A 23,622-nucleotide genomic window follows, 5' to 3' on the forward strand; every position below is an offset into this window, starting at 1 on the left:
ATTAAATCTATAGGGAAGTGATATTCAGTTGTTACAAGTTACCAGAAATCCGAGTCCTTCAATATAAATAGACACGACGTTTTGTAGAAAATAAGAAAAATATGGCGTAATATAACTGTGAGTCCAGTACAGTAACTGTGGTTTAACCGATAAAAACACTACTGAGTACAAACTGGACTTACGCCATACTTATTTCAATCAGAGGGCCTAGTGTATTTCTAAGCGTTCGAGCAGAGAAAAGTGTATGTGTTGATCGCCTATACAATAGTGCACGCCATATAAGTGCGCATGTCTGAAGATCACTTATCTGAAACTGCGCACAGACCGGCCCAACGAACGCCCAACGATGGATATTTATCATACATAATACAGGGCAGATTGCAGCAACGACGGTCAACGAAACCCGATAGTTGGCCCTCGTTTGTCCGGTCTGTACGCAGCTTAAGACGCACAGACTATCTACAGTGTCGCCACCTGTCTGCAATATCTCTGCTTAGGGTAGAGTCCGAACGCTATCCCTCCCTCCCCCTCTTTTTCCTTGCGTCTACCCCCTTCTTCCCTCCCCAGTGGCGCCACCTAGCGGTGCAGCGGCGCGCACGGCAATAACTCCACATAGTTGGTGGGGAGACACCTACCTAGCCCCTATCTCCAACCAGCATCTCTCCCTCTCCCTTCCGTTCACCCCTCTCTCCCCTTCCCTCCCCCCGTCCCCAGTCAGTGGCGCCACCTAGCGAGGCAGCGGCGCGCACGGCAATAACTCCATATTGTTGGCGGGGAGTCTTACCTAGCCCTTGTCTCCAACCAGCATCTAACCCTCCCCCTTCCCTTCACCCCTCCCTCCCCCCGTCCCCAGTGGCGCCACCTAGCGTGGAAGCGGCGCGCACGGCAGCAACTCGACATAGTTAGCGGGGAAGAGCCCGAAGACGCCGCGCGGGCCGAGCCCCTGCCACCAGCCCGCGTCGATCTGCTCGATGTGAGTGATTATGTCGCCCGGGTCGAACGTGATTTCTGACTCGTCCGCTGTGGAAATATAATTTTAAGTTAGCTATAAATGATTAATCGAAAAAATATGTATGTTTTTTGGTTGCCATATACGGATACAGACAAGTTGAAACTATAATAACAGGCGAGCTTGGCATAGGGTGTTAGAAAGAATCAATAGCACACGTAGTATAGCAAATATAACGTAAAGGCTTATCAAGAAACGCAAACGGAACACAAATATAATTATAGCATCACTCTATAAACAATCTTACAGAAAGAAACAACAAATGGTAGAAGGTAGGACAAAGCAAAAACACTATCTTATTTGCATTGTAAACTTTTCACGGGCATAGCACAAGGAAAGAGGAATATCGTGCGGAAGGGTACAAGTAATTTCATACCGCCGCTCTATTGCAAGCTCAAAGTAAAACAAACACACTTTTGCAGTAATTCATAAAGCAGTATACATAAATAAATAATTTATAGAATGTTGATAATATCTCACCGGCTTGGTAGTCGTAGAGCGCGCGCGCGGTGAGGCCGGGGTCCTCGTCCAGGTCCTCGTAGATCGTGCCCTCCTCCTCCATCGCCTCCGGAGATATGTCTGGAGATAAATATACGGAAATAATGAGGTAATTAACACATTGGAGCGTGGAATAGAATCGAGGTCTTCGTGACGCGTAGTTAACGAACTAGTTGCCATAGGATATTTATATCCTACCAACTACCTACTGTGAAGAGTAAAACCAATGAGATAATTTAAGTCATGAAAGATTAAGCCCCTTCTCCCACTACGCGGCTCTCAAGCGACGCGACTGCGACGCAACCCTTGGTCGCATATATTTGACGAGTCAACGTCGCGACGCAGATCCGTTTTTATAGGCGATCACAGGTTGCGCCGCAGTCACGTCGCTTGAGAGTCGCGTACTGGGAGAAGAAGGGGCTAAGGGTTCATGTTTACTTTTGGAAATCTGGACCGACTTTATATGAAACCAAAATACTATAACTAACAACCACCACACTTCAATTTAAATACTGCATTGTAGTGCTCACAAATGCACGTTACTTATTGTACATCTTCTTTCGTTTGGGTTTGAAAACAGTTAATATCGCTTACCTTGAGAAGTGCCATTAGGCTCCTTGTAATTAACATTCTCTATGACCGTATTCTGTCGACTCAACTCTGGCCCTTTCCCGTCGCCATTCTTGCAATATGGCGACCGCTTGATCGTACTGAACTTGTTATCACTGTCATCGTCATCGTTCTCATTGCCGCTAGAATACGACGCATCGAACATGTCATTCTCGAGAATGTTCTGCTTAATCATCGGTTCGCTTTGCGTCAAATCCTCCTTGATATCTCTGTAATCTTCGTTCTTAAAGTCACCATAGTTTATGGCGCTGAAAGAAGTTGGTTCATTTTCCGTGCTAGGGCTCAAGTCGACTGGATCAATGATCGGTTCGTACTGTATCTGGGACGGTGTTTCGAGGCTCATCTTGATCTTGTCTATGTTTTTGAGGGGGCTGGTTTTCGGTTGCTCTATGGGTTCTTCCTTGAGGGTGGTCTTGGGCGCTTGCGGTGGTAACGGCGACTTGACGGGTGACGGCGGCTGGGCTTGTTGCGTGAACGTGTTGATGCGTTGCGCGATCACCGAGCTACGCACTGGCTTTTCGGGTGTGCCGCCGCTGTTTCTGCAAAGTTGGAGACACGAGATGTTAATTTTAAAGTCAATAAGGTTTTATTATTTGATGAGTGGAAACACGCTTGTTACAATCCGTGCAAGGCACGATCAACTAAATGAGAAGGAGAAATAAAATTATCATATTTATCATAAACTCATTAGCGACTAATGAACCAAATTATAATAACACTTCACAATGCTTTGTATTTACTATACATGAGTCAATATTTACATGAGTCAGCCCATGTAACCTTAGGGTGCTTACATAGAGAGTCGGGTTACCGGTGCGTACCTGTGCCGATAGCCTGATTATGCGAAAGCACTCATGACATTTGAACATCCGGGAAATGCTCCGTGAGTGAGCAATGTTACATAATCGGGTTACCGGCGCGGGTGGGTGCAGGGGACCCAATTCTCTATGTAAGCACCCTTAGACACGTAGTCGGTAGTAGTATGACGGCGGCCGAGGACCTAGTGTTGTGGAGCTCATTTGGAGAGGTGGCCATTCATCTTATACGCCTTGACCGAGCGCTGTCGGTGGAGTAACTAGCTCACATTATAACCTAATTAATACGAAATTGGTGACCCCGATATGAACACAGTCCACAAAAGTGAACTAAAATGATAGTTGCTGGTGCATTTTGCCTTACCTTCAATTCATTTGGAGCGCCATAGCATCGAGGCGCCATTGATCGCATCATCGATCCTTCAAGGAGACCTGTGTCTTCTACAAATTTGGTAAGTTACCTCCTGGTGTTCATCTGGCCCGAGGCGAGGTTCTGCTCGAACATGGCGCGCGCGGCGGCGGCGGAGTGCCCGATCAGCTGCTTGGCCTCGGCGGAGCGCTGCCGGCGCAGGGACTCGCTCACGCTACAACCTACTTGATACGAAATTGGTGACCCCGACATGATCACAATCCACGATAGTTAACTAAAATTGATACTGTTGGTGCATTTTGCTGAAAAGCGCTGGCGATCAATGGCTACACTTGATTTTGACCAACAAAGTGTCTTCAGCTCCATGTTAAGTTACCTCCTAGTGTTCATCTGCCCCGAGGCGAGGTTCTGCTCGAACATGGCGCGCGCGGCGGCGGTGGAATGGCCGATCAGCTGCTTGGCCTCGGCGGAGCGCTGCCGGCGCAGGGACTCACTCACGCTGAGTCCAGACGTGGGGCTGAGGACCGTCGGGCTGGGTGCTCTGGAAGGTAAAACACGATTATTAGTTACTTGCTATAGCCCGCTTTGTTTCGCCTTAAGAAGTTCCCTCATGTGATCTTCTGGTATGTAAGTCGAAGTATGTATTTATGTTACCAGCTGTTGTCAGCTTCCGGTATACCAAATTTTATCGCAATTCGTTCAATAGTTTTTTGTGGGAAAGAGTAACACACATAAAAACAAACTTTATACCTAATATTACAGGTTTATACTGACTTATTCAACTCAATGAATAAAAATCTAATCACTTTCAGAACTGCCTTTACTACTGTCCAATAATTCACACTACACTTGATCTAAAAATCACTGTTTTATTTTGGATTGCACTGTTTTATTAGAGTAGAGTGAGCTCCACTCATGCTACTGATTCTAATGACAACCGTAGCCAAATGTATGACCAAAATGTAATTGCATATTTATAAATACTCAATGGATGACGACTCCAAGAATTTATCAATGTTTGTTGCAGACATTTCCTATCTAAACAAACAGAAATAATTACTAATACTCATTATATAATATGTTAGCCAGGGGAAATATTTGTTTGCTGTATTTAATTTTGTGCCTTAGGCTATTATATCAACTGGAGCGGAGCGAGCGCACGCAACAGTGATTGATCTAAATTATTAGGTATTCAAAATCCGATTGACAATCCACCGTATGTTTTTTTATGATTGTGTTCTGCGGAATCCATATTAGTAGGTACTGAGTTGTAACTTACTTCTGTTCTTCGGCCTTGTCCCGCTTGGCTGCTTCCAGTTCATCCCGTTTTCTAACATCCTCTTCCGCTTTCCTCTTCTCCTAAAACACACAATTATAAATTACAGATAAGGTATTCTTTATGCAATTTATTTAAATCTTCATTTTACAGCAATGCTGCTAAAGGATTGTTGATTGCTAAACTCCATTTCATATTACTTTCACTCTGTGTGTTAAAAAAATGAAGTATCATCACCATCCTTTGATAATGACCTTCTATCCGTTGTCTTATGACATAGAATATAATCTGTAGTACGGTAATAGTGCACACTACGGAGCCCTTCCGTATGCATCCTCTTTGGCGTCTGTTACCGTAGTTTAAAGTCTAAGAAAGTGCGTTAAAGCACGGTCGCTAAGCACAGCTAAGAACGTTGTGCGAGCGTGAGCGCACTATTACTGTGCGCGTGCGACCGAGACAAATATATAAAGGGCAATGCCCGTTTTTCGCTGTGCCTAGCTTTATATTTATATTTTATAATATTTGGAGAAATTACAGCTATAACACAATATATGAACATATTAGGTAAATAGCTACTACTACTAGCCAATTACACTTCAGTAAGTTACCTCCTCCCTGCGTTTCCTCTCCGCCTCGACTCGCTTCTTCTCCTCCTGCTCCTCCTTCATCCAGAACTGGTCGCGCTCCGACGAGTTGATTTCTTGAACTGCAACCAGAAGTACATGTTAGAGATGTGTTTTCATACGAATGCAGTTATTATAGAATACAGGTACTAAAAATATTATTGTCATTATTGGTTAAAAGACGACCGAATGGCGTAGTGGTTAGTGACCCTGACTACTGAGCTGATGGTCCCGGGTTCGATTCCCGGCTGGGGCAGATATTTGTTTAAACACAGATATTTGTTCTCGGGTCTTGGATGTGCCCGTAAAATGGCAATAGGCCCGCCCCCTATTACATTGGGACTAACATAACACTCTGGCGAAAAGTGGGTGCAGCAATGCACCTCTGCCTACCCCGCAAGGGAGTACATTAGTACAAGGCGTGAGTGCGTGTTTTTTTTTTTGGTTAAAAGAGTTTTGTGTGGCTACTTAATTTTTTTTTCCTGATTTAAAAATTTCTATCATTTCTATCTATGTATTCATTTAAGTTGTAGAGCAAAGGTGGTCGGAATGACCACCTGAGTCACTGCCATTCCGCTAACAATGCCAATGAGTACCCTTTTTAACATCTGTATAATTTCAATTGTTTTTATCATAAGACGATGTCATCGTGGCAATACGACGACGTATAGAAGTTCGCAAGGTTCAAATACAGGCCTGAATCTACTTTAATCACAGTTGGAGATACGCTCTTCATTATAATAATTATACCTACATAATCACAACTTACTAACATAATATATTGCATCCATGCACATAATAATACCAAAAAAGGCAGTCATAATTTCTATCGTCGTCAATGAATTTTAAACATTCGTGTTAGCTGCATCTTGCAATATGTAAGTGGTGACGATCGTATCTGTAGCAGTTTCTGTTGCAAATCAGCTCACGCGATATTGCCTACTATGTATACTTAATGTGAAACTTGATCTAACCGCAACCTGATACCATTGATATCTTAGATATTATTTGCACTCATTGCAAGCCCATACAATTAACAATATCCTTAACGCTATAAATGTCGTTTATAGCTTAAATCTAATACGGTAATTAAGTTGCAATTTGTTAATCTTACTTATTATTCTATGTTGGTGTACAAATAAAGTGTATTCTATCTATCTAATACGAATACGGATACAGTTATACATAATACTAAACGAGATCCTACTGAGTCGTTTAAATGAGCCATATTTTAATAAACACCATCACCACTGGTCACAGGTCACAGCATCTGTTAAAGATGATTGTTGCAGCACTAATTGTTGTTTATGGGTTGTCGCATCGTATGTATGTAAGTGTTATGCTGTATAATGTTAACTTTATTAATAAAGTCATTCTACATACCTCTACGTAAACTTGTCCGATGAAACGAAACCTGGTCGGTTTTAATTTTACGCTCCACATACTCTACATAAGACTTGAATTTTGATTTAATCATTTCAACAGGACTTGCGCCCTTCACTAGCACTGCTCAACTGCAACTGTTTCAACTAGAAGACTAGAGGATTGATTTAGGAATTTCTATTGTTTTTTTGCAGAGTATACATATTAGAATTATGTCAGATAATAAGGCTTTAGAAAATTTTAGGTACTTCATTGTTTTCTCTAATGTATGCGAATACACTTATAGGTATGTAATACTCCCGAACAATGCTAAAATTCCTTCCTATTGTAAATAAATATTATCGCCCCGCTCCTTATAGTTTACTATAAATACTATTTTTTTAACATCCTGTATATCTAGTATGTATATCCTCACCAGGCTTTTAGTCATCAGAAAGGACAATTAAAGATTCTTTCACATCAGCAAAATAAATATACTGCATTCATTCATACTTGGGATAAAAGTTAAACAATCCTTGTTCCTCTTATTAAACAAATAAACTACAGCTAACATCAGTCTTTTGGTTTTTATGAATCACTAGCTGTTCCCGCGCGCTTCGCTTCGCCTTAAAAAGTTTTCCCGTGGGAATTCCGGGATAAAAAGTAGCCTATGTTCTTTCCCAGGGTCTAGACCATATGTATACCAAATTTCATTCAAATCCGTTCAGTAGTTTTGGCGTGAAAGAGTAACAGACAGACACAGTTACTTTCGCATTTATAATATTAGTTAGGATTAAAAAGCCTACTTTTCAAATAAATTCAAATAAAAAGACTCACTGAGATTGTTTACCTTCTGTGCCAAGTATAAGAACGAATGCAGTTTATACAGCAACACCAAGGTATGCTCACCAGGGTTGACCTTCCTGTAGACGGTGCCTACGGGCCCGGTGGGCGGGAGCTCCTCGCTGCGCGCCGACTTGAAGTTGAAAGCGGACCCCGCCTTCGACAGCTTGTCCAGTATCACCTGGAGCAATGATTTATTGTTAGGTACCTTTAAATTCCTAATGAAAATATAGAAATTAGTGAGTGTATTTTTGTACTTTATGCCTTTAGTTATCATAGTGTTTGAAGATAGTAGAAAGTGTAACAAAAACTTTTCATCCAAGTGATCTCTAATAGATATTTTTGCTTCTTGATGGGTCATAGAGCAGTGGTCCCTAATCAGTGTTCTGCGGAACCTAGGTTTTCCATGGCCATTCTAGGGTTTCACAAAATTAGAGAATTATGAAATCAAGCATTTGCAACGCAAATATGTGTATAGTAATATGTTCAAGTCAAGACCTAAAACTAAGGTTCGGCCAAAAAAAGCGAACAAAAAGGCAGAACCCTTTTTGTTGCCAGGGAAAAGTACTAAGGACTCAGAAGACATCAGAAACCATACCTTCTCGTCCAGGTCGTCCTCGGTGCGCGCGTGCGTGGTGAGGTGGAAGCCGCTGAACAGCCGCGCCACGTGCTGGATGTGGTTCGCGCACGTGCCCTTGCGCACCGTCGGCGCGCCCTCGCCCTGGGACACACAATGTTATACACATACTAGATATACAGGTGTTGCAAAAAGCGTATACTAAGCCGAAAACTACATTTCAAAATTCACTCAGTATACCCTTTTTGCAACACCCTGTATATATACTACTGCTACTGACATAACAGGATTTCATCATCATCATCATATTTTTTTTAGCTAGAACCTCAATCAATCGTCAATAATGTAAGTACACTTGCAAGCAATGAAAAAGTTCCAGTGAGAAAAGAACCAAATTACTCCTAAACGGAAAAGGCTAGCTTAATGTCGCCATGCAATATTCAGGTACATTTCAAGCGCATCAGGATATTACCAACTAAAAGTTGGTGTTGGTATTTTGTAAGTGAAGAAGTTTTTCATTTCTCGTAACTATACATTATTCATACATTATTGACATACCAAAGTAAAATATTGTAAAATAATAATTATAGAGTTAGAGTTGTATTGTGTAAGCAATAAACATGTGTGTTTTGTTTTAATAATAGTAGTATAATCTTATCAATAGAATGGATGCCTGATAAGATTTCAAGAAACAAAGAGGATACACTAATAAATCAGTGATAGTGGCTTACTTGAGCTTGAAATCTGAGAAATAGATTTACTAAAAAAAGGTCCCAGCTGCAATTCTAAGATAGGGGTGATATTTGTATTTTTGAGCTTTGGCACTGGAAAATAATGGCAATAGGCTGAAGTGGCCCATCTCCATTACATTAGGACTGACATAACCCAAGTGAGATGTGGATGTGCACAATGTAGGCTGGCTGGCTACTCACAAAGTAATAAATTAGTGCATGCTAACCTGCCAGTTGATAAGGACATATTTGGAGACACTGCCATCAGGAGTGTCCACTTTCAGGAAAGCATACATGATCTTTCCACTGTTCAAGTCATCAACGAGCTCGGCCAGCCCGCCGTCTCCTTTACATACAAACTTGAGATCATTTGATTGTCCTTCGTAGCTGAACAGAGCCCTGAAAATAATTATAATTATGCATTAACTAAGTCTGATATGTATGTATAGTAATATAGGTACTTAAACTTTAAAATTATGCGATTTTGTAAAACGAAGCATGAGAGCTATAAAAATTAAAATCTCTATTTTGCATAGCTAGTTGGTAGTTGTGTTATCGGTAATGACTAACATATTTCATGTCTAAATACCTACATACAATACTATTTTTTTCATGCAGGACATTCCTCATAGTCAGTATTGTTGTATCATATGAGTTGTCTCACTATCTAAGGAGCAATGCTCTTTAACATATAATGATGATATAAATATAAACATGGTTAACTTGTAATAACTGATGATACCTAACCCAGTAAGTATATGTTATTAACAGTTTTTATTTACAGAATCAGATTAAATGGGCTGTCTTTGAAATCTAGTTCCATTATAATAGCTACACTTGCAGTTATAACAAGTGGTTCAACAGGACTAGCAAGTGGTAGAACACAAAATATATAGGTACTAATTATTTAATTGTTCATTTACATTGTCGGTCTCTAGTGAAATTCGCGTAGGTAACACTTTTTTCTTTGAGAAAGGAGGTTGGTATAGTTGATACTCTCGGTAGGTCTTCTTGGGAGTATGTAAGGCCTACAATATACTTAATATCTTGTGTATTTTTATAAACAATGGTTAATGAATATCAAAGTATGTTTATTTAATTTCGCCGCGTATCTAGGTCGGCATACGAAAGCTTTGAGTCACTTACCAGTTGGTATCTGTTTTCTCATCTAATACGTCTTTCCAAGCGGATATCATCGCCTCTCTATGCTTTTCTAAATTTATAGCCATTTTTCATTCTTTGTATCGAGTCAAAAATACAGTAAATATATTTATTTTACAAAACAGAATTTAATGAACATCACCACTCACAACACAACTTGCTGAAATGTTTTTGACAGATAATTTTAGTGTAGCCATAACAAAAATATTTTATGAAAATGTTGCCAAAGTATAAATAAAACCATCGGTTAAATCCGGTTTTATGTCATCCCATCACTTGACACGGCGAGATTGTTATTATTCTGTGCATCACGTGCTATCCGTCATTTGTTTTTACGGAAACATTAAAATAAAAACGGATTTGAGAACTTCTTTAGCAGTCACTTATCATTCAGTGAGACACCAACACGCTGGCCGAGTCCGGCCAACCCAGCCGAGCCTAATCACTAAAAACAAACAGGTTCACAAAATTCTATGGAGAAGCTTTTTTGGCTAGTTCCAAAAGTCGTAGTACACAACTTGTTCAGGATGATCCCCTGAGTCACCCCCTTTCGGCTCAGTATACCTATACATATACTTACCACTTTTGCAACACGCTGTTTATACAATACTTTAGTCATCATCAGCATCAGCCTATAGCAGTCCACTGTAGGAATAGGCCTCTCCCAAAGGATGCCACTGGATACGATCTATAACACCTAAGTTATAATATAGGAAAAATAAATCAGCTTCTAGCTTGCTTTTTACGCCGCCGCCGACCTTTTTATACTTACCTGAACCGCTTTCACTAGAGTCTAGCTAGAGACATAGTTTTTCAAAGTCAGAAAAGTAATAAACATAAGTGAGGCACATACCTACCTACCGTATCTTCCCTTCCCTTCCTACCATAATATTATATGCACAACAAGTTGTTGGTAGTAACTACATGATCATGGGTTCCGGAGCGGGAATTATTACTTAATCAAAGTCGCAATTGCATGGCATAATACATTCCTACGTAGCGTAGGTAGGTATACCAGTATAGGTATGAAGGTGAAAGGTTCACAATAACACATACACAGCCCCAAGTTTTTCTAAGATGCGCGCGCAACGAAACTCACTTAGCACGCTACACCAACCCATTTCTTTCTTGCATCCATCCAACCCTTGACACTACCAGTCACGAAGAGTTCGTTGCAGGCAAAGGTACTGCAGGCAGACAGCCAGGAAGAATGACTTGTTTACGTTACAAACTAAACTCTAACAGCTGATTCTAAAAAATGTGGGTAGACCTCAGTGCGCGGGAACGGCAAAATTTCATGACACAAGCTAATGGATCCTTTATTCCTGGGTAAGTGTAAAGTAAACAAGTGTTAAGTTTGTACCTAAGTGCATTGTTTTGGGAGGGAAATAAATGTAGGGCAACCGCAGACCTATCCATTTTAAACTGTTAGACCATTTCAGCTACAGTAGCTAGTAGTAGTTAGTAAGCTTTTTCTATGATCCTTTTGGGGGCTCTTGTTTCGGAACATCTACTTACAGCCAGGCTGTAGCCTATAATAGGTGTTCCAAATTTCCGACCTCTGTCACGACAGTTAATACTACGTTTGAGAAATATACTAAAGTAGTTATGTTCCTTGTTGGTACTACGTGTTCCGACTGTATGGATGGACGTCTATTTTACATACCTAACCATATTTTTAAATAACAATACATAGATAACGTAAGTATACTTACCTATCTTCCATCAGCACAGTTTTAAATTTTACCACCAGCCTCCTAGGTAAAATGCTTAAATGGTCGAAGGTAAAATCACATTGGGTAAACTATAGTGACCAAGGTGAGGAGGATAAAGAAATACTTACTGTAGTACCTACGTCGATTAAGTTACCTCGGTCGGTACGCAAATATTATTAAGTACTTACTCTTACTCTTAACTGAAACAATTAGGTCATCTCATTCATTAAAACTTTCAGTTAGCTGGCATTGTGCCAAAGGACTTGTATGGTAGGTAGATTGTTTATACACTTATTGGATGTGATCCACTAACGTTTAGATTATTTAATACAAGGGCAGGTAACACTGAGGTTTTATTTTGACATAGTGCGTCCTAAAATGGTGTAACGTTATTGAATTCAAGTAGGTAAGTTCTTAATAGGTACCTACATATAGGGACTGTGGGTAGCACCTGTCTAAAGGTGCCAAGGTGTCGAAATTTGAAGACGCATAAAAAAAATTTGCGCTGCACGGTGGTTAAAATTACCTACACCTCTACCGTATAATCGATCGTACTAGGTGAATAGGTAACAAAACCATACCCACGCAAACTTGATCATCATAAACAAGGGAATTAGTTTTTCTGTTTACCGTTTATCTAGCGTCTTCGTTCCCACTTTCCAACTTAGGTGAACTTACTCCACAGAAAAACAATCCTGTGAGTTTATAAATACGAGTACTTAGCACGCACTGAACTACGATAGGGATGTAAGTCATCCTAACTATAATATTATAAATGCGAAAGTAACTGTGTCTGTCTGTCTGTTACTCTTTCACGCCAAAACTACTGAACGGATTTGAATGAAATTTGGTATACATACGGTCTAGACCCTGGGAAAGAACATAGGCTACTTTTTATCCCGGAATTCCCACGGGAAAACTTTTTAAGGCGAAGCGAAGCGCGCGGAAACAGCTAGTGTAAGTATAACTTCGATGTTACTTACCTATCTGTTAATAAAATACCAGAGGTACGAAACACCAAGGTAGTAAAACGTATTTAATTTATAAGGGTGATGATTGTGTCAATTCCGTACGATCGTGAATATCGTGATGTCGTACAATATTATAAATTTAGGAACGAAAGTAAAATTTTGCGGGAGATGTTGGATGATATCGTTTTACCGATTTGATGCTATATTTAACAATCCGATATCAATCAATTTCAATAAATATAACGTACCTACGTATCTGCTACGAATCTCAATTTCACTTACTACTACGTAGGTAATGGAGGTGATATCAATTTTCACAGTTTGTGCTTTATTTTCTAGGAGGTAATGGAGGTACGAGTATTTGCGATTTAATTAAAGATGACAAACTAGGGAAATACCTTCTGGAAATAAGCTATCTAGGCTATATCTAAATGAGGTCTCACGCCTATCGTCTTTCTAACCATTTTAATTTAACCAGCTCATAACACTGAGTAAGTTTGGAGAGTTACCCCCTTATTCATAGAGAAGTTACAGAACGTTTTAACTAATAAACTGTTTTGTCCCTCTTCGACAAAGAACAATTTGTTCTTTGACAGAGAGGGACAAAACAGTATATTAGTTAAAACTTATTGTGACTTTTCTATGAATAAGGGGGTGAAACTAAAATAAAATATAGTTAATAAATCAAAATATCTCTCACGCGCGTCTTGCTTCAATTGTTTGTTGTTTCACTTGGAAGATCACGGTCTATACCTACTTATAATGGTGAATAGAGTAAGTACCTACTTGTACTTATAGCTTATTTGTATATAAATAAATTATACAGAGCGTTTCAAAAGTGGTAAGTATAGCAAGCCGAAAGGGATAATTCTGAATCACTTTCGTTCTACGACTTTTGGAATGCGGAAAACCCTCGTTGATGGTGGTCCATATTCTCTAGTGGACAGTGACGTGATGACTGAAATACTTTCACTATGGGAATACTTAGAGTACCTAAATAATACTACGTTTACTAAGAGAACAACTCTGAAATTCTGAAAAAAACATCGTTGATTCAACCATTCTAAAGGGTGGATACAATCAATCAAAATCTAATAAGTAGGTAAGTATACAAATTACGCTGTGAATATCCAGCAGTAGCGATATCGTTTTGTAATGCATCAACTACGCTGCCGCTGCATTGTATTGCTATAAGATACCTTGTTAATAATGGATAAACAATTTCAGTTTTCATTTTCTTTCGACTCTTGGTTACCGTGTGGAAACATGAACTTTGATAAAATATTTAAGACATCAGCTGAATCTACACCGTGTCGTGCATTCAGTATTAGGTAAAAGGGCATTGCCTTTATACTGCAGACAGGGTTTAGGATGTTTTGTTTTTGTATTCGGTCGGAATTGATTTGACTTTGATATTTGAAAATCTCCTAGAAACCTTAGATACTAGTGGAATGAATCTTAGGTAAGCACCTTACAGTAATATGTAGTAATCCAAAATCCAGGAGAAAATATTTTTGTTTGCGGTCCGGAAGCTACCTACATTCGTTATCATGGGTTATCATTTTATAGTAATGTACTAACTAGGCACTTACCTAAGTAGAAGATAATTGCTTAATCTAACCCTACATTCATAAATAGGTTAAGATTAAATTCAATAAAGCATGAGTTGCGGGGCCCGAGACGTCGTGGTAAATTACTTTCGGAAATTGCACACCATCGCCGCTGTTAGATAAACTCATCACGTGCTAAATATATCAGACTATCTATCTTTGAAATATCAGATATCTATCTGTATAATGTACTTAACTAAGTACATCAGAAATCATTGTAGATACCTATCTACCTAACAAGCTACAAATTTAACCTACCCTAGTCCCAGAGAGTAAGTTCGATGAAATATTTGCAGTTAACCTTGATGTAACGTTTGAAAAATCGATCATCGTATTCATATTTTTCGGCCTCGAAAATTTAATAAGTAAAGCCTATAAATTATTTTTTACCACACGCAAAGCTACTTAGGTAACGCAACCATTTTGATGTTACCAAAAAAACTGATATACCTAGGTATAGGTATTTAAAAATAGTAACTGAGAATAACTATATTGTATTGCTTCCTTTACGTATAAAAGTAATATACCTAGTAGACATCGACGACACTTAGATCGCGTAAATAAGTGGTAGGCAGATTTATTTATTAAACATTGCAGTGTTACACATTACAATTCAATTCCCACAAAACCTATAGATTAGATATCTATATGTATAAATCACTTCGACTAAACTTCAGTCGCAATCTGTCGTAAGTGGTCGTAATAGAATTTAGCAGTGCTTTTAGATATCAGGGAATATTTAAACCTAAATCATAGAGGTACGTAAGTAAATAAACAAAACAAATAGGTCAGTTAAATGCGGCAACTATTTTACAACTTTATGACTCCGTGCCACGCTACATAATAAACAAACTTCGTTTGGCTGAATTAATCATAGAATTAGCTTTGCGTTCATAATCGCTTAATAATGCTCGATTGGTAGCATGTCGTATAATATGTAACTATCTAAGTGCCAATTTCTCCATAGTGGGTTAGAGCATAACCAGGGATTATTGCTTGACTTTATATTAAATTCTTGACACATCTGTCAAGAATTCAATGTGGACACCCTGGTTACGATCTAACTGACTATGGAGAAATTGGAGCTAAGTATCTTTTTAAAGTATGTTCAGTTATAATACTTAAGTACTTATGAATTATAGGCCTGAACAGGCATAAGGACAATTTTAAGAAATGCACATCATAGGTAGGTAGGTAGTATACGGAAAACACAACCACACGATAAATTTCATTTCATAATACTTAATCAAATTAAACTACAGTTTACCTTTCTACTTATTGATTTTCCCCAGAATCATACTTGTACGCCAAAATGCCCCCTAGACCAGACCATGCATAAAGCATAAACACGTCGACTTATCAAGGCCAAAATCCGACACCATCACCATTAGACACACCACACCTTTTGGCCAACTGCAACTCGCATGTTATTAGGCCAAGGTGAGCATCCGTCTATCAACCACTGCAATGTAAACCTACCCTACTGTTGCCACCATTAGGTATAATTTATGAGGCAATAGTATTATCGGATTGTAAAGAGAGTGAGAAGAGAATATAAGCACAAATAAGTGGTGAAAATAGCAAAACATACTTACTGTATGTCACTGAGTTTTTAACACTAAACCTAAGTACAGTTTATCCTTTAAATTAGAACCCTTATATGAATTATAAACCCTTGATCTGCAAAAAAATCATCCGGTGATCCATTTTGGAATGACCGAAATTTGACCCAACTACAAAACAACTGGACACTGTCAGTGAAATGTGAAAACATGCACTATTATAGGCTCGTACACTGTAACCCAACCTTTAAAGTCTGGTAATAATAGTGTTTGCACCACATTTCCGCGTTATAAACAATCAAAGATTCCGCGGCAAGGCCGGGCCCGTGCCTGGCTCCAACCGGCCGCGTTTTCCCGCTATCTCCCTCAGCCGGGGTTAGTTACATCTACCTACATAATTATCAACTCACCTACTTTCGCGGTAGTGTTGCCTATTTGTCGAGCGTACCTCGACTAGCGATAGATTTCCATAGCATCAAACAAAAGAGTGAATCAAATGAAATCAATGATATGGTAGTAAATATTGCTGTACTTAAATAAATTTATAATTTGGAAAAAAAATCATGTAAGTACTTGAAATCATACCAAGTTGTACAGTGACGATAATATCATCGATACTGATATTAGTTGGACGACACTAGTTCGCGGGGCCTAAAGCTCTCGTGCTAAAGCTCAGTTTGTAACCAGATGGGTTTCTAACAAGGAAGTTTGGGAAGCACTTCGTTTTATCACAGAGTTAGGTAATAGTTGTAGAAGAATGGGATGATTGAAGGGGTTCATGTTTAATGGGAGTGGTTCTTGTTAACGGTGCAATCAATCTTGTCGATAAGATGGTAAGGCGTAGCTCCAATACCATAAGTAGGTAGCAGAGATTATTCTGTGCGATGGAATGGAACAAATATACTACATACACGTCCACTGCTGGAAACACAGGTTAAACATTTTGTGGATTGGATAAGAATGTTGGATGTAGTTAATTAGGGATGTCTATTGTTGCAGATATACTGGACACTGTCCGATGCTGAAGTTTCGATTCGGCAAATGCTACGGAGACAACACTCGACAGATCTTGAGGGAAATACGATCTAAGGGGCTATTCAAGTAAGTTATACAGTGGACGGTTCAACGAACCCAAACCCGATGGGGCTTTTGAGTAGTGATTGATGGGTGGCTAGAGAGCAACATCTACGATGAAGATCGTGGGAAAAAACTTATATCCAATGAATCCACAAAACGCAATAAGCGTCCTCGCTAGCTGCTTATATCTCTATAGGGATCTCTTGCTGGGATGAAGTCAAGGAGCAAGCCCAGTGACTAACGTCCACCGTAAAAGCCCTATCCCCGTGGAATTACAAAAATAATCTCTGCCCGCAGCAAGCCACTCGAGTACCGTCCCGGAGACAACTACGAGATCGACGCGATGCGCGCGCGCAGGCAACCCGCGCAGAGAGACGTGTACGAAGGCGTCTACAACCGAGACCCTGTGTACATGACCGGGTACACGGGATATGTGCCCGGCATGTGCTTCAGGTATTACTTTACTTCACCCTTATTGATTGTGTAAATCTTTAGCGACAGAGCACTGCTGTGTCGCTAAAGATTGACCGTAGGAGCGAAGGATGATTTGATGAGTATGGAAAAGCGCATTTCTGCTTTCAGTTTTTGCGGCTCATTGAGGGTGTGTATGTTGGTTGCGACAGATAATTATTTCAGTTACATTCAAGAGCACCTATCATCTATAGCTTGATCGCAATGCATAAGGTAGGTTTATTACACTTAAGGTACCTAAGACTAAAACTGAAATTAAATCATGCAGGTTTCACATTCTATTATATTCACCGATGTTAACAAACTAACAATAGTAAAAACCGTAACCTGTCAGCATAATATGACTGCGTGCGTATCTCTTAATTTACTGTCTTTGCCTTGACCTTATTCAAATCGTAAATGCGAAGTTCTCATGCGGAAAGGGGTAAGTAATAAAGCTTTTACAGGTCGAATTTAGACTCAAACTGTTCCGGAAAATCTGTATAAGAGTTTTATTTTTATTAGACAATGCCTAATCAAACATAACTTTAATTAATTATAATCATAATCTTGCATCATGGTTGCCAGCTTCCAAGATGTCCCAAACATCGATCGATCGCAATCCTCGCATACTTTTGTTTCAACGTGGCCGCAAACAGAGGTCCAAGACCTTCATTACTCTACCAGGTTTTAAAAACAAATGCCAATCAACATTTTTCCATTCAGATACGGAAAATCCTACGGGCGTGCGGCGGACGACTGCATGGCCGACTTCTCCTCGGGCCAACGCGAGTCGCGGCGCCGCGCGGACCTCAACAAGAGCTACACGCGATCCCGCAGCGCGCCCAAGATGGAGACCGTGCACACCCGGGACGAGATCCGCAGGGACTTGCACAAGTTCCGCGAGATTAATAAGTATAAAGGTATGTGGGTGGGTTTTAAGGAGCTTTTGAGGAGTCGTGGTCGTCAGCCACGAAATATGACGCTGCCAGATATAGGCATCTTTCAAGGTCACAAAGCTACATGCATAAGTATAGTTCACATATTATATGGTAAAAAACTTAGAAAAGTTTTGGTGTTCCCCAAGGCAAACTATTAGGACCTCTGCTATTTCTTATTTAAATTTCTCACAATCTAGGTATCTAAATCACTTTATTTACTTTCAGAAAACACTATATCTCCAGAGTTCCCGCCAATAGCCGGCTACACCGGCCACATACCGAGGATCAAGGGGACGGAAGCGTCTCTGAGCCAGCGCTATCACTGCGCAGCTAAACGAGGCCTAGAACTCATACGAATGGAGAAAGACAAGCGGAGAGAGCTGCAATATGCCGATACTAACATAAGGGCAATATTGAAGAACGATAAGAAGCATTCGTATTGGAACTGGGGATAGCACACGGCAAGGAAGATGTTCTTCGGAAAATGCCGGTGAAACGTCTTCCATTTACATGTTGTGTTCAAAGCCAACATGAGAGCAACTCGGAACATTATTTTATTATGTTTGTGCGATGAGTGAGGAAGAATTAATATTTAATATTGATGATATTGTGGCGCACCCGAAATAATTGCAATGTAAATCTACTTTAGTGTCACGGACGAAATAGTTTGTTAAATGACACCACTTTTCTATCAGAAGATCTTCGTGAGTCAAGTAATAAAACTGATAAATCTATAAATTTTAGTGTTTTGGTTAAATATTTAGATTTAGAATAATAAAAGTAAATGATATAATACGTTGTGTAAATAATTGTAAGTACCTACCTTCTTATCGTAACAATACATTTTTGGCAACCATTATTTATCATCATTCAAAAGATCCATCTTATCTCGACATCCTCAGGGAACCTAGCGGGAGTTTTTACACCGTTCTAGAAATGAAAATAAACAATTCTGCTCCAACGATGACAAAACTACCACTAGACCTTCAGACATCGATACCTATTTATAATGTTATGTGCTTTTTAAGAGTTTTAAGTAAATAATAAGGAAAGTATTTTAAGTAAATAATACGATCAGTATTAAAATGTTGCTTTTATAAATAGCGGGTCTAATTGCATTCAAAGAGTATGTCAACTATATTCCGATTTTGTAAATGCTAATTAAATAAATAATAGTCTGGGATGCAACTGTAACATTTTTAGATAAATGTTATATCTTGTATTCTAGAAAAACTACTAAATTCTTATAACAATTGTTATTTAGGTAATTAATTAAATAAAAAGTATTTAAATACATAGAAGAGTGTTTTATTTCTAGTATTGCTAATTTTATAATTATTATCTAGGTACTTAGATAAAAAATATTTAAATTTTAATAAGAATTAACTTATATATATACTTAGGTCACTGGCATATCTAGCAATCTAATTTTAATAGTAATGTCGTTGTACACAAATCTCGTAAATACTTTGTCATGTTCAACATGAAGTACTAGTATACAGTAGTTAAAACTAGTTAAAGGCACATTATTTTAAGTCTTTGTCTAGAATATAATCTTAGAATCATTAGTAGCTACACTAATAAACAATTTATTTGTTTAAAAAATATTAACTAAGATACCTACCTAGTTTTTGAAGAAACCGTTAAATTACCTACTTTCTTCGTAAAGGTTTTTATTATTATTAATAATAACATAATATATAAATATATAATTTTTTGTAGTAGGTAGGTACGTATTTTATAGGTTTTAAATTTTGTTACATTTAAGTTTGTTACATAAAGTCTTTGTTACCGATTGAGGAATGCATAAAATGCAGCACAATAAGATGCATGAATATTCTTCTCAGGTGTTCATATAAAATCAAATATTCAGAAGTAAAACTCAAGTCTTTCGCACAACCTAGACTTTACCACAGGCTGCTCAACTAACAATTCATATTAACTTCAACCATCTTACCGGTTCTCTCATCAATCCCGTCCACAATCACTGGCTCATCATCATCATCATCAACAGCCATGTTCACTTCATCCGTCTTGTCCTCAACCAATTGTAGCATTAGTGTTTCTAGTTTCTTAGCTTTTCTTGTCTCATTATGAGTAATCAGGGCACAGAGGTGCTCTGTTAGTAGTTCCTTGTTCTCTTTCTCTTTCTGCAGGTTGATTTTGGCTTGCAAGAACTCTTTCTCTACTTTGAGGTAATGCTTTCTGCAAAAAATAAAGTTTGGGTAATACTATGATGGATGATGGGAATTGGTGTAGTATTATCAGGAAATTGGCTATTGTTTGGTGTTTTTATTTATAGGTGCTGGGAATGGTGTCAACCACTTGTTTATTGTTTAGGTTTTTATTCGGTTTTCCTCCCGTAAAGAATAGCCAAAACTGATTTTAGATACTCAGAGCTGTACATATATTTGTTATTTAGTTTGTATTTTTGCTGTCCTAGTGCAAAGAAAAGCTAAAATACCAAATCATAGTTTAGTAATACAAACATGGTCTTCCCCAACCAACAACCATAGTACCAATAATGATATAAAATTAAGGTAGCAAAATATAACTTACTCAGCATCTGCAAAGCTGAGGCATGCATGGTCTATCTTCTTCCGCAACATGGCGACGTCCTGAGAGAACTGTCCGTCCAGTATCTGCAGCTCCTTCTTTATCTTCTCCAGCTTCAGTACTTGCTCTTCTGTCTGCTTTGTTCTGGAAATTAAATGATTTGCTTTGATAAGTAGAAAAGAAAGAGAAAAAATATTGATAGTAAACAATATTACTTAAATAAGTATGAACTCTCCATCAAGAAGGTGACAGGTAGCATAACAATGTAATGAATGGAACATCAAAGGAAAGGAATCCAAACATTTCACACACTGTTTTAAAATATAATGGTACACATAAACAGTGTTACATACCTATCAGCAAGAGCTTTAGAAAGCATCTCTTTTCTCTTCTTGTTTTGTTCTTCCATCAATTTCTGTTTCAATTGAAGTTCTACCAACTTGACCTTGTGTGTAGCTGCCTCATTCTCTGTATAGTTTGTTACTCCCCTAACTATATCTGGGGCTACACCTGCACTGCTCTTTCTACTGCTTGCTATGCTATTGCTTTCTCCTTCTGACGACTCCTTAGATAGATCTATGGTAGCTGCCTCTTGCTTCTCACTCTCAACCGTGGTAGCATCATCATTGTTGTTGTTTGCTACATCTGTATCAGGACTTAAAGGAGATGATGGGGATTTTATGCTCAATCTGCATTTGTCGAAATTGAGACTGTCTATAGCATCATCAGATGTTTGTGTCTTCAATTTATACTGGGGTAGCTTCCTAGGCTTTGCTCCAATTTTATTTATCCTTTTAATATTTTCTGTATCCACTTTCAAGTCCTCTTCTGTAAAGAGATTTAGGTAAAGAATATTAGAAATAGTTGTGAAACTAGCTATCTAATTTATGTAAACATGGACATGAGGAGTAGTAGAAATGGACAAATACAATGGCTGGACATAACATTAGGTAGGTATGTGATAATAATGATTCAACATTTATCATTTACCAGTATCCGTTCAAAAAGAGATTATTAGAACATCAGTTACAGCAACAGACCTGATTAAAAATATACAATTAAATATTATTGAAATCATATTGCAATTATTTATTATTTGTGTGTAAGAATGTTGTTTTCGTTATGGGCTAACCATTCATTTGGAGGCATGTTATGTGTTGTTGTACGACTATTTTAATTACGATGAATATAGGTCAATACCTACACTGCAAGATAATTCTATCGGAAGGACACGACACTCAGAAAACTTTTTCTTACATAAACTATAGATTACTTTGGTTGTAAATCAATAAATTATTGAATGAAACAGCAATGAAAACAGTATTGTATGGTACAGTTTTATTTACCGTTGTTTGTTCTAGTATCAGCAGACTTTATCCGCATCAAGTCTTCTTCAGTAAAACCCAGAAAAGACATTGCGGCTTAGTAATTTCATAGAATGAAACTTAAACGTAGCATACTATTTCACAAACACAATGCTACTATTTTATTTACTATTCTAGTTCTAAGATACTGAAAAATAAATTAAAAGCTAAAGCAAATATCGGCAAAAAACAGATGACGAAGACGTGACGTTAGTGACAGATGTCATGCTGCTCACTGACAGCAATACAAGAATTGTCTATGGTTTTTTTTTACTCTATGGTAATGAACTTTAATAGTAATGGGCTCAAGAAAAAACGATTTTAACCGATAGCCGAAAGCAGCCGAAAAAGTTTGCTTAGAACATCTCTAACTTCAATGTCCACAGCAGTTGTACCAACTTTCTAAAACATAAGCTTGAGCTTGGCGGTCTCTTGTTAGCGAAAATTTTAGGTTATAAAAATCTATTTTATAGAATTTTTGTTTAGTTTATCACAAAGTAGCGTAAGTAAAGTGTTTATATTGATTTAACAGATGTGTACAATAAATTCTGTTCATAAAAATACTAAATTAGTTGTATTTCAGGTATAAAAACACTGCGATGGCGGCGGCTATGCCTATTAACCCCAAACCGTTCCTGAACAGCCTTACAGGAAAATCTGTGCTGGTAAAATTAAAGTGGGGGCACGAGTACAAAGGCCTCCTCGTATCAGCCGATGGCTACATGAACTTACAGCTCGCTAACACAGAGGAACATGTAGACGGGCAGTGTACAGGTTTGTTTTGCTGAATTCGGTAACAAACACCTAAATTCAACTGTCCTACTGTTGGGCTATGGTATTTCAATAGTTTTATAGTTTAACTTTATGATAATGCATCAATCCAATAACATTCTCATTTATTAATTATCAGTGCAAAAAGTAACAGGATCCTCTCATGGTTCAGTGGAAACAGGAGAGGGACAGAAGCTAATTTTGTCCTGTAATTTCAATGAGAAGAGCATTTCTAATAGATTTCGTATTTCTTCTGATTTCCCAGCATGCCAATCCTTTACAGAATGTGCACATTTTCAGGAAACCTTGGAGAAGTCCTCATCAGGTGTAACAATGTGCTCTACATACGGGGGGCAGAGGAAGAAGACGAAGAGGGGGAAATGAAAGAATAGCATAGCATCTACTTTAAGTTAATTATAAAATTAGAATTACGGTTTTATTTTCCAACCCAAGAAGTCAGCTCTCATTGAGCAAGTTTTCATAAAAATCCTTCAGTGAAAGTTGAGGATTTTTCATGGATGTCAATGTATTTCTATTACATTCTCAATATGTGATTTTTCTGCCTAGATTATAAGAATTCGCCAACAATGTTTGTTTTTATTTATTGCATAGATTTGTGCTGGCAAGTTTTTTTCCCTATCTCAATATGAAAGATTTAAATTAATATCTACTTTACCAGACTGCATCCTAGACCCTGGTTCCACTATTAG

At 38.4% G+C, this 23,622-nt stretch overlaps 4 protein-coding genes across 4 annotated transcripts; 2 read left to right on the forward strand and 2 right to left on the reverse strand.

Moving 5' to 3' along the window:
* Positions 1-841: 841 nt before the first annotated feature.
* On the reverse strand, positions 842-10,076 carry LOC105397301 (drebrin-like protein B). Its single transcript, XM_048631558.1, has 10 exons — positions 9,881-10,076; positions 8,962-9,133; positions 8,025-8,147; positions 7,493-7,607; positions 5,207-5,304; positions 4,602-4,681; positions 3,699-3,863; positions 2,102-2,676; positions 1,490-1,588; positions 842-1,020 (listed from the first exon to the last, which is right to left on the reverse strand). The coding sequence occupies exons 1-10, from the start codon at positions 9,961-9,963 to the stop codon at positions 863-865; spliced, it is 1,668 nt and encodes a 555-aa protein (XP_048487515.1). The 5' UTR covers positions 9,964-10,076; the 3' UTR covers positions 842-862.
* An 892-nt stretch (positions 10,077-10,968) lies between these two features.
* On the forward strand, positions 10,969-18,959 carry LOC105393304 (protein FAM166B). Its single transcript, XM_038115342.2, has 5 exons — positions 10,969-11,224; positions 16,753-16,854; positions 17,128-17,283; positions 18,007-18,203; positions 18,447-18,959. Exons 1-5 carry the CDS (start codon positions 11,154-11,156, stop codon positions 18,674-18,676), a joined length of 756 nt encoding a protein of 251 aa, XP_037971270.1. The 5' UTR covers positions 10,969-11,153; the 3' UTR covers positions 18,677-18,959.
* A 987-nt stretch (positions 18,960-19,946) lies between these two features.
* On the reverse strand, positions 19,947-22,354 carry LOC105393303 (RAB6-interacting golgin). Its single transcript, XM_011565038.3, has 4 exons — positions 22,124-22,354; positions 21,131-21,605; positions 20,781-20,921; positions 19,947-20,426 (listed from the first exon to the last, which is right to left on the reverse strand). Exons 1-4 carry the CDS (start codon positions 22,191-22,193, stop codon positions 20,147-20,149), a joined length of 966 nt encoding a protein of 321 aa, XP_011563340.3. The 5' UTR covers positions 22,194-22,354; the 3' UTR covers positions 19,947-20,146.
* Positions 22,355-22,500: 146 nt separating this feature from the next.
* LOC105393302 (small nuclear ribonucleoprotein F) lies at positions 22,501-23,500 on the forward strand. The gene is made up of 3 exons (XM_011565037.3): positions 22,501-22,643; positions 22,725-22,915; positions 23,213-23,500. The coding sequence occupies exons 2-3, from the start codon at positions 22,741-22,743 to the stop codon at positions 23,302-23,304; spliced, it is 267 nt and encodes an 88-aa protein (XP_011563339.1). The 5' UTR covers positions 22,501-22,643; positions 22,725-22,740; the 3' UTR covers positions 23,305-23,500.
* The last annotated feature ends 122 nt before the right edge of the window (positions 23,501-23,622 follow it).

The sequence above is a fragment of the Plutella xylostella genome, chromosome 29 (genome assembly GCF_932276165.1).
Source record: "Plutella xylostella chromosome 29, ilPluXylo3.1, whole genome shotgun sequence".
In the NCBI taxonomy this organism is placed as follows: Eukaryota; Metazoa; Arthropoda; class Insecta; order Lepidoptera; family Plutellidae; genus Plutella; species Plutella xylostella.

What these genes read in the sequence shown, in the direction of transcription:
- LOC105397301 (XM_048631558.1), bottom strand. Translation starts at nt 9,963, where the DNA reads ATGGCTATAAATTTAGAAAAGCATAGAGAGGCGATGATATCCGCTTGG. An exon ending in GACAAGGCCGAAGAACAGAA is followed by an intron (nt 3,864 to 4,601) that starts GTAAGTTACAAC and finishes TTTACCTTCCAG; the next exon opens with AGCACCCAGCCCGACGGTCC. An exon ending in GCTCTACGACTACCAAGCCG is followed by an intron (nt 1,021 to 1,489) that starts GTGAGATATTAT and finishes ATATTTCCACAG; the next exon opens with CGGACGAGTCAGAAATCACG.
- LOC105393304 (XM_038115342.2), top strand. Translation starts at nt 11,154, where the DNA reads ATGTGGGTAGACCTCAGTGCGCGGGAACGGCAAAATTTCATGACACAA. An exon ending in AATGGATCCTTTATTCCTGG is followed by an intron (nt 11,225 to 16,752) that starts GTAAGTGTAAAG and finishes CTATTGTTGCAG; the next exon opens with ATATACTGGACACTGTCCGA. An exon ending in CGAGATTAATAAGTATAAAG is followed by an intron (nt 18,204 to 18,446) that starts GTATGTGGGTGG and finishes ATTTACTTTCAG; the next exon opens with AAAACACTATATCTCCAGAG.
- LOC105393303 (XM_011565038.3), bottom strand. Translation starts at nt 22,193, where the DNA reads ATGTCTTTTCTGGGTTTTACTGAAGAAGACTTGATGCGGATAAAGTCT. An exon ending in TGATACTAGAACAAACAACG is followed by an intron (nt 21,606 to 22,123) that starts GTAAATAAAACT and finishes ATCTCTTTACAG; the next exon opens with AAGAGGACTTGAAAGTGGAT. An exon ending in CTCAGCTTTGCAGATGCTGA is followed by an intron (nt 20,427 to 20,780) that starts GTAAGTTATATT and finishes TATTTTTTGCAG; the next exon opens with AAAGCATTACCTCAAAGTAG.
- LOC105393302 (XM_011565037.3), top strand. Translation starts at nt 22,741, where the DNA reads ATGGCGGCGGCTATGCCTATTAACCCCAAACCGTTCCTGAACAGCCTT. An exon ending in TGTAGACGGGCAGTGTACAG is followed by an intron (nt 22,916 to 23,212) that starts GTTTGTTTTGCT and finishes GCACATTTTCAG; the next exon opens with GAAACCTTGGAGAAGTCCTC.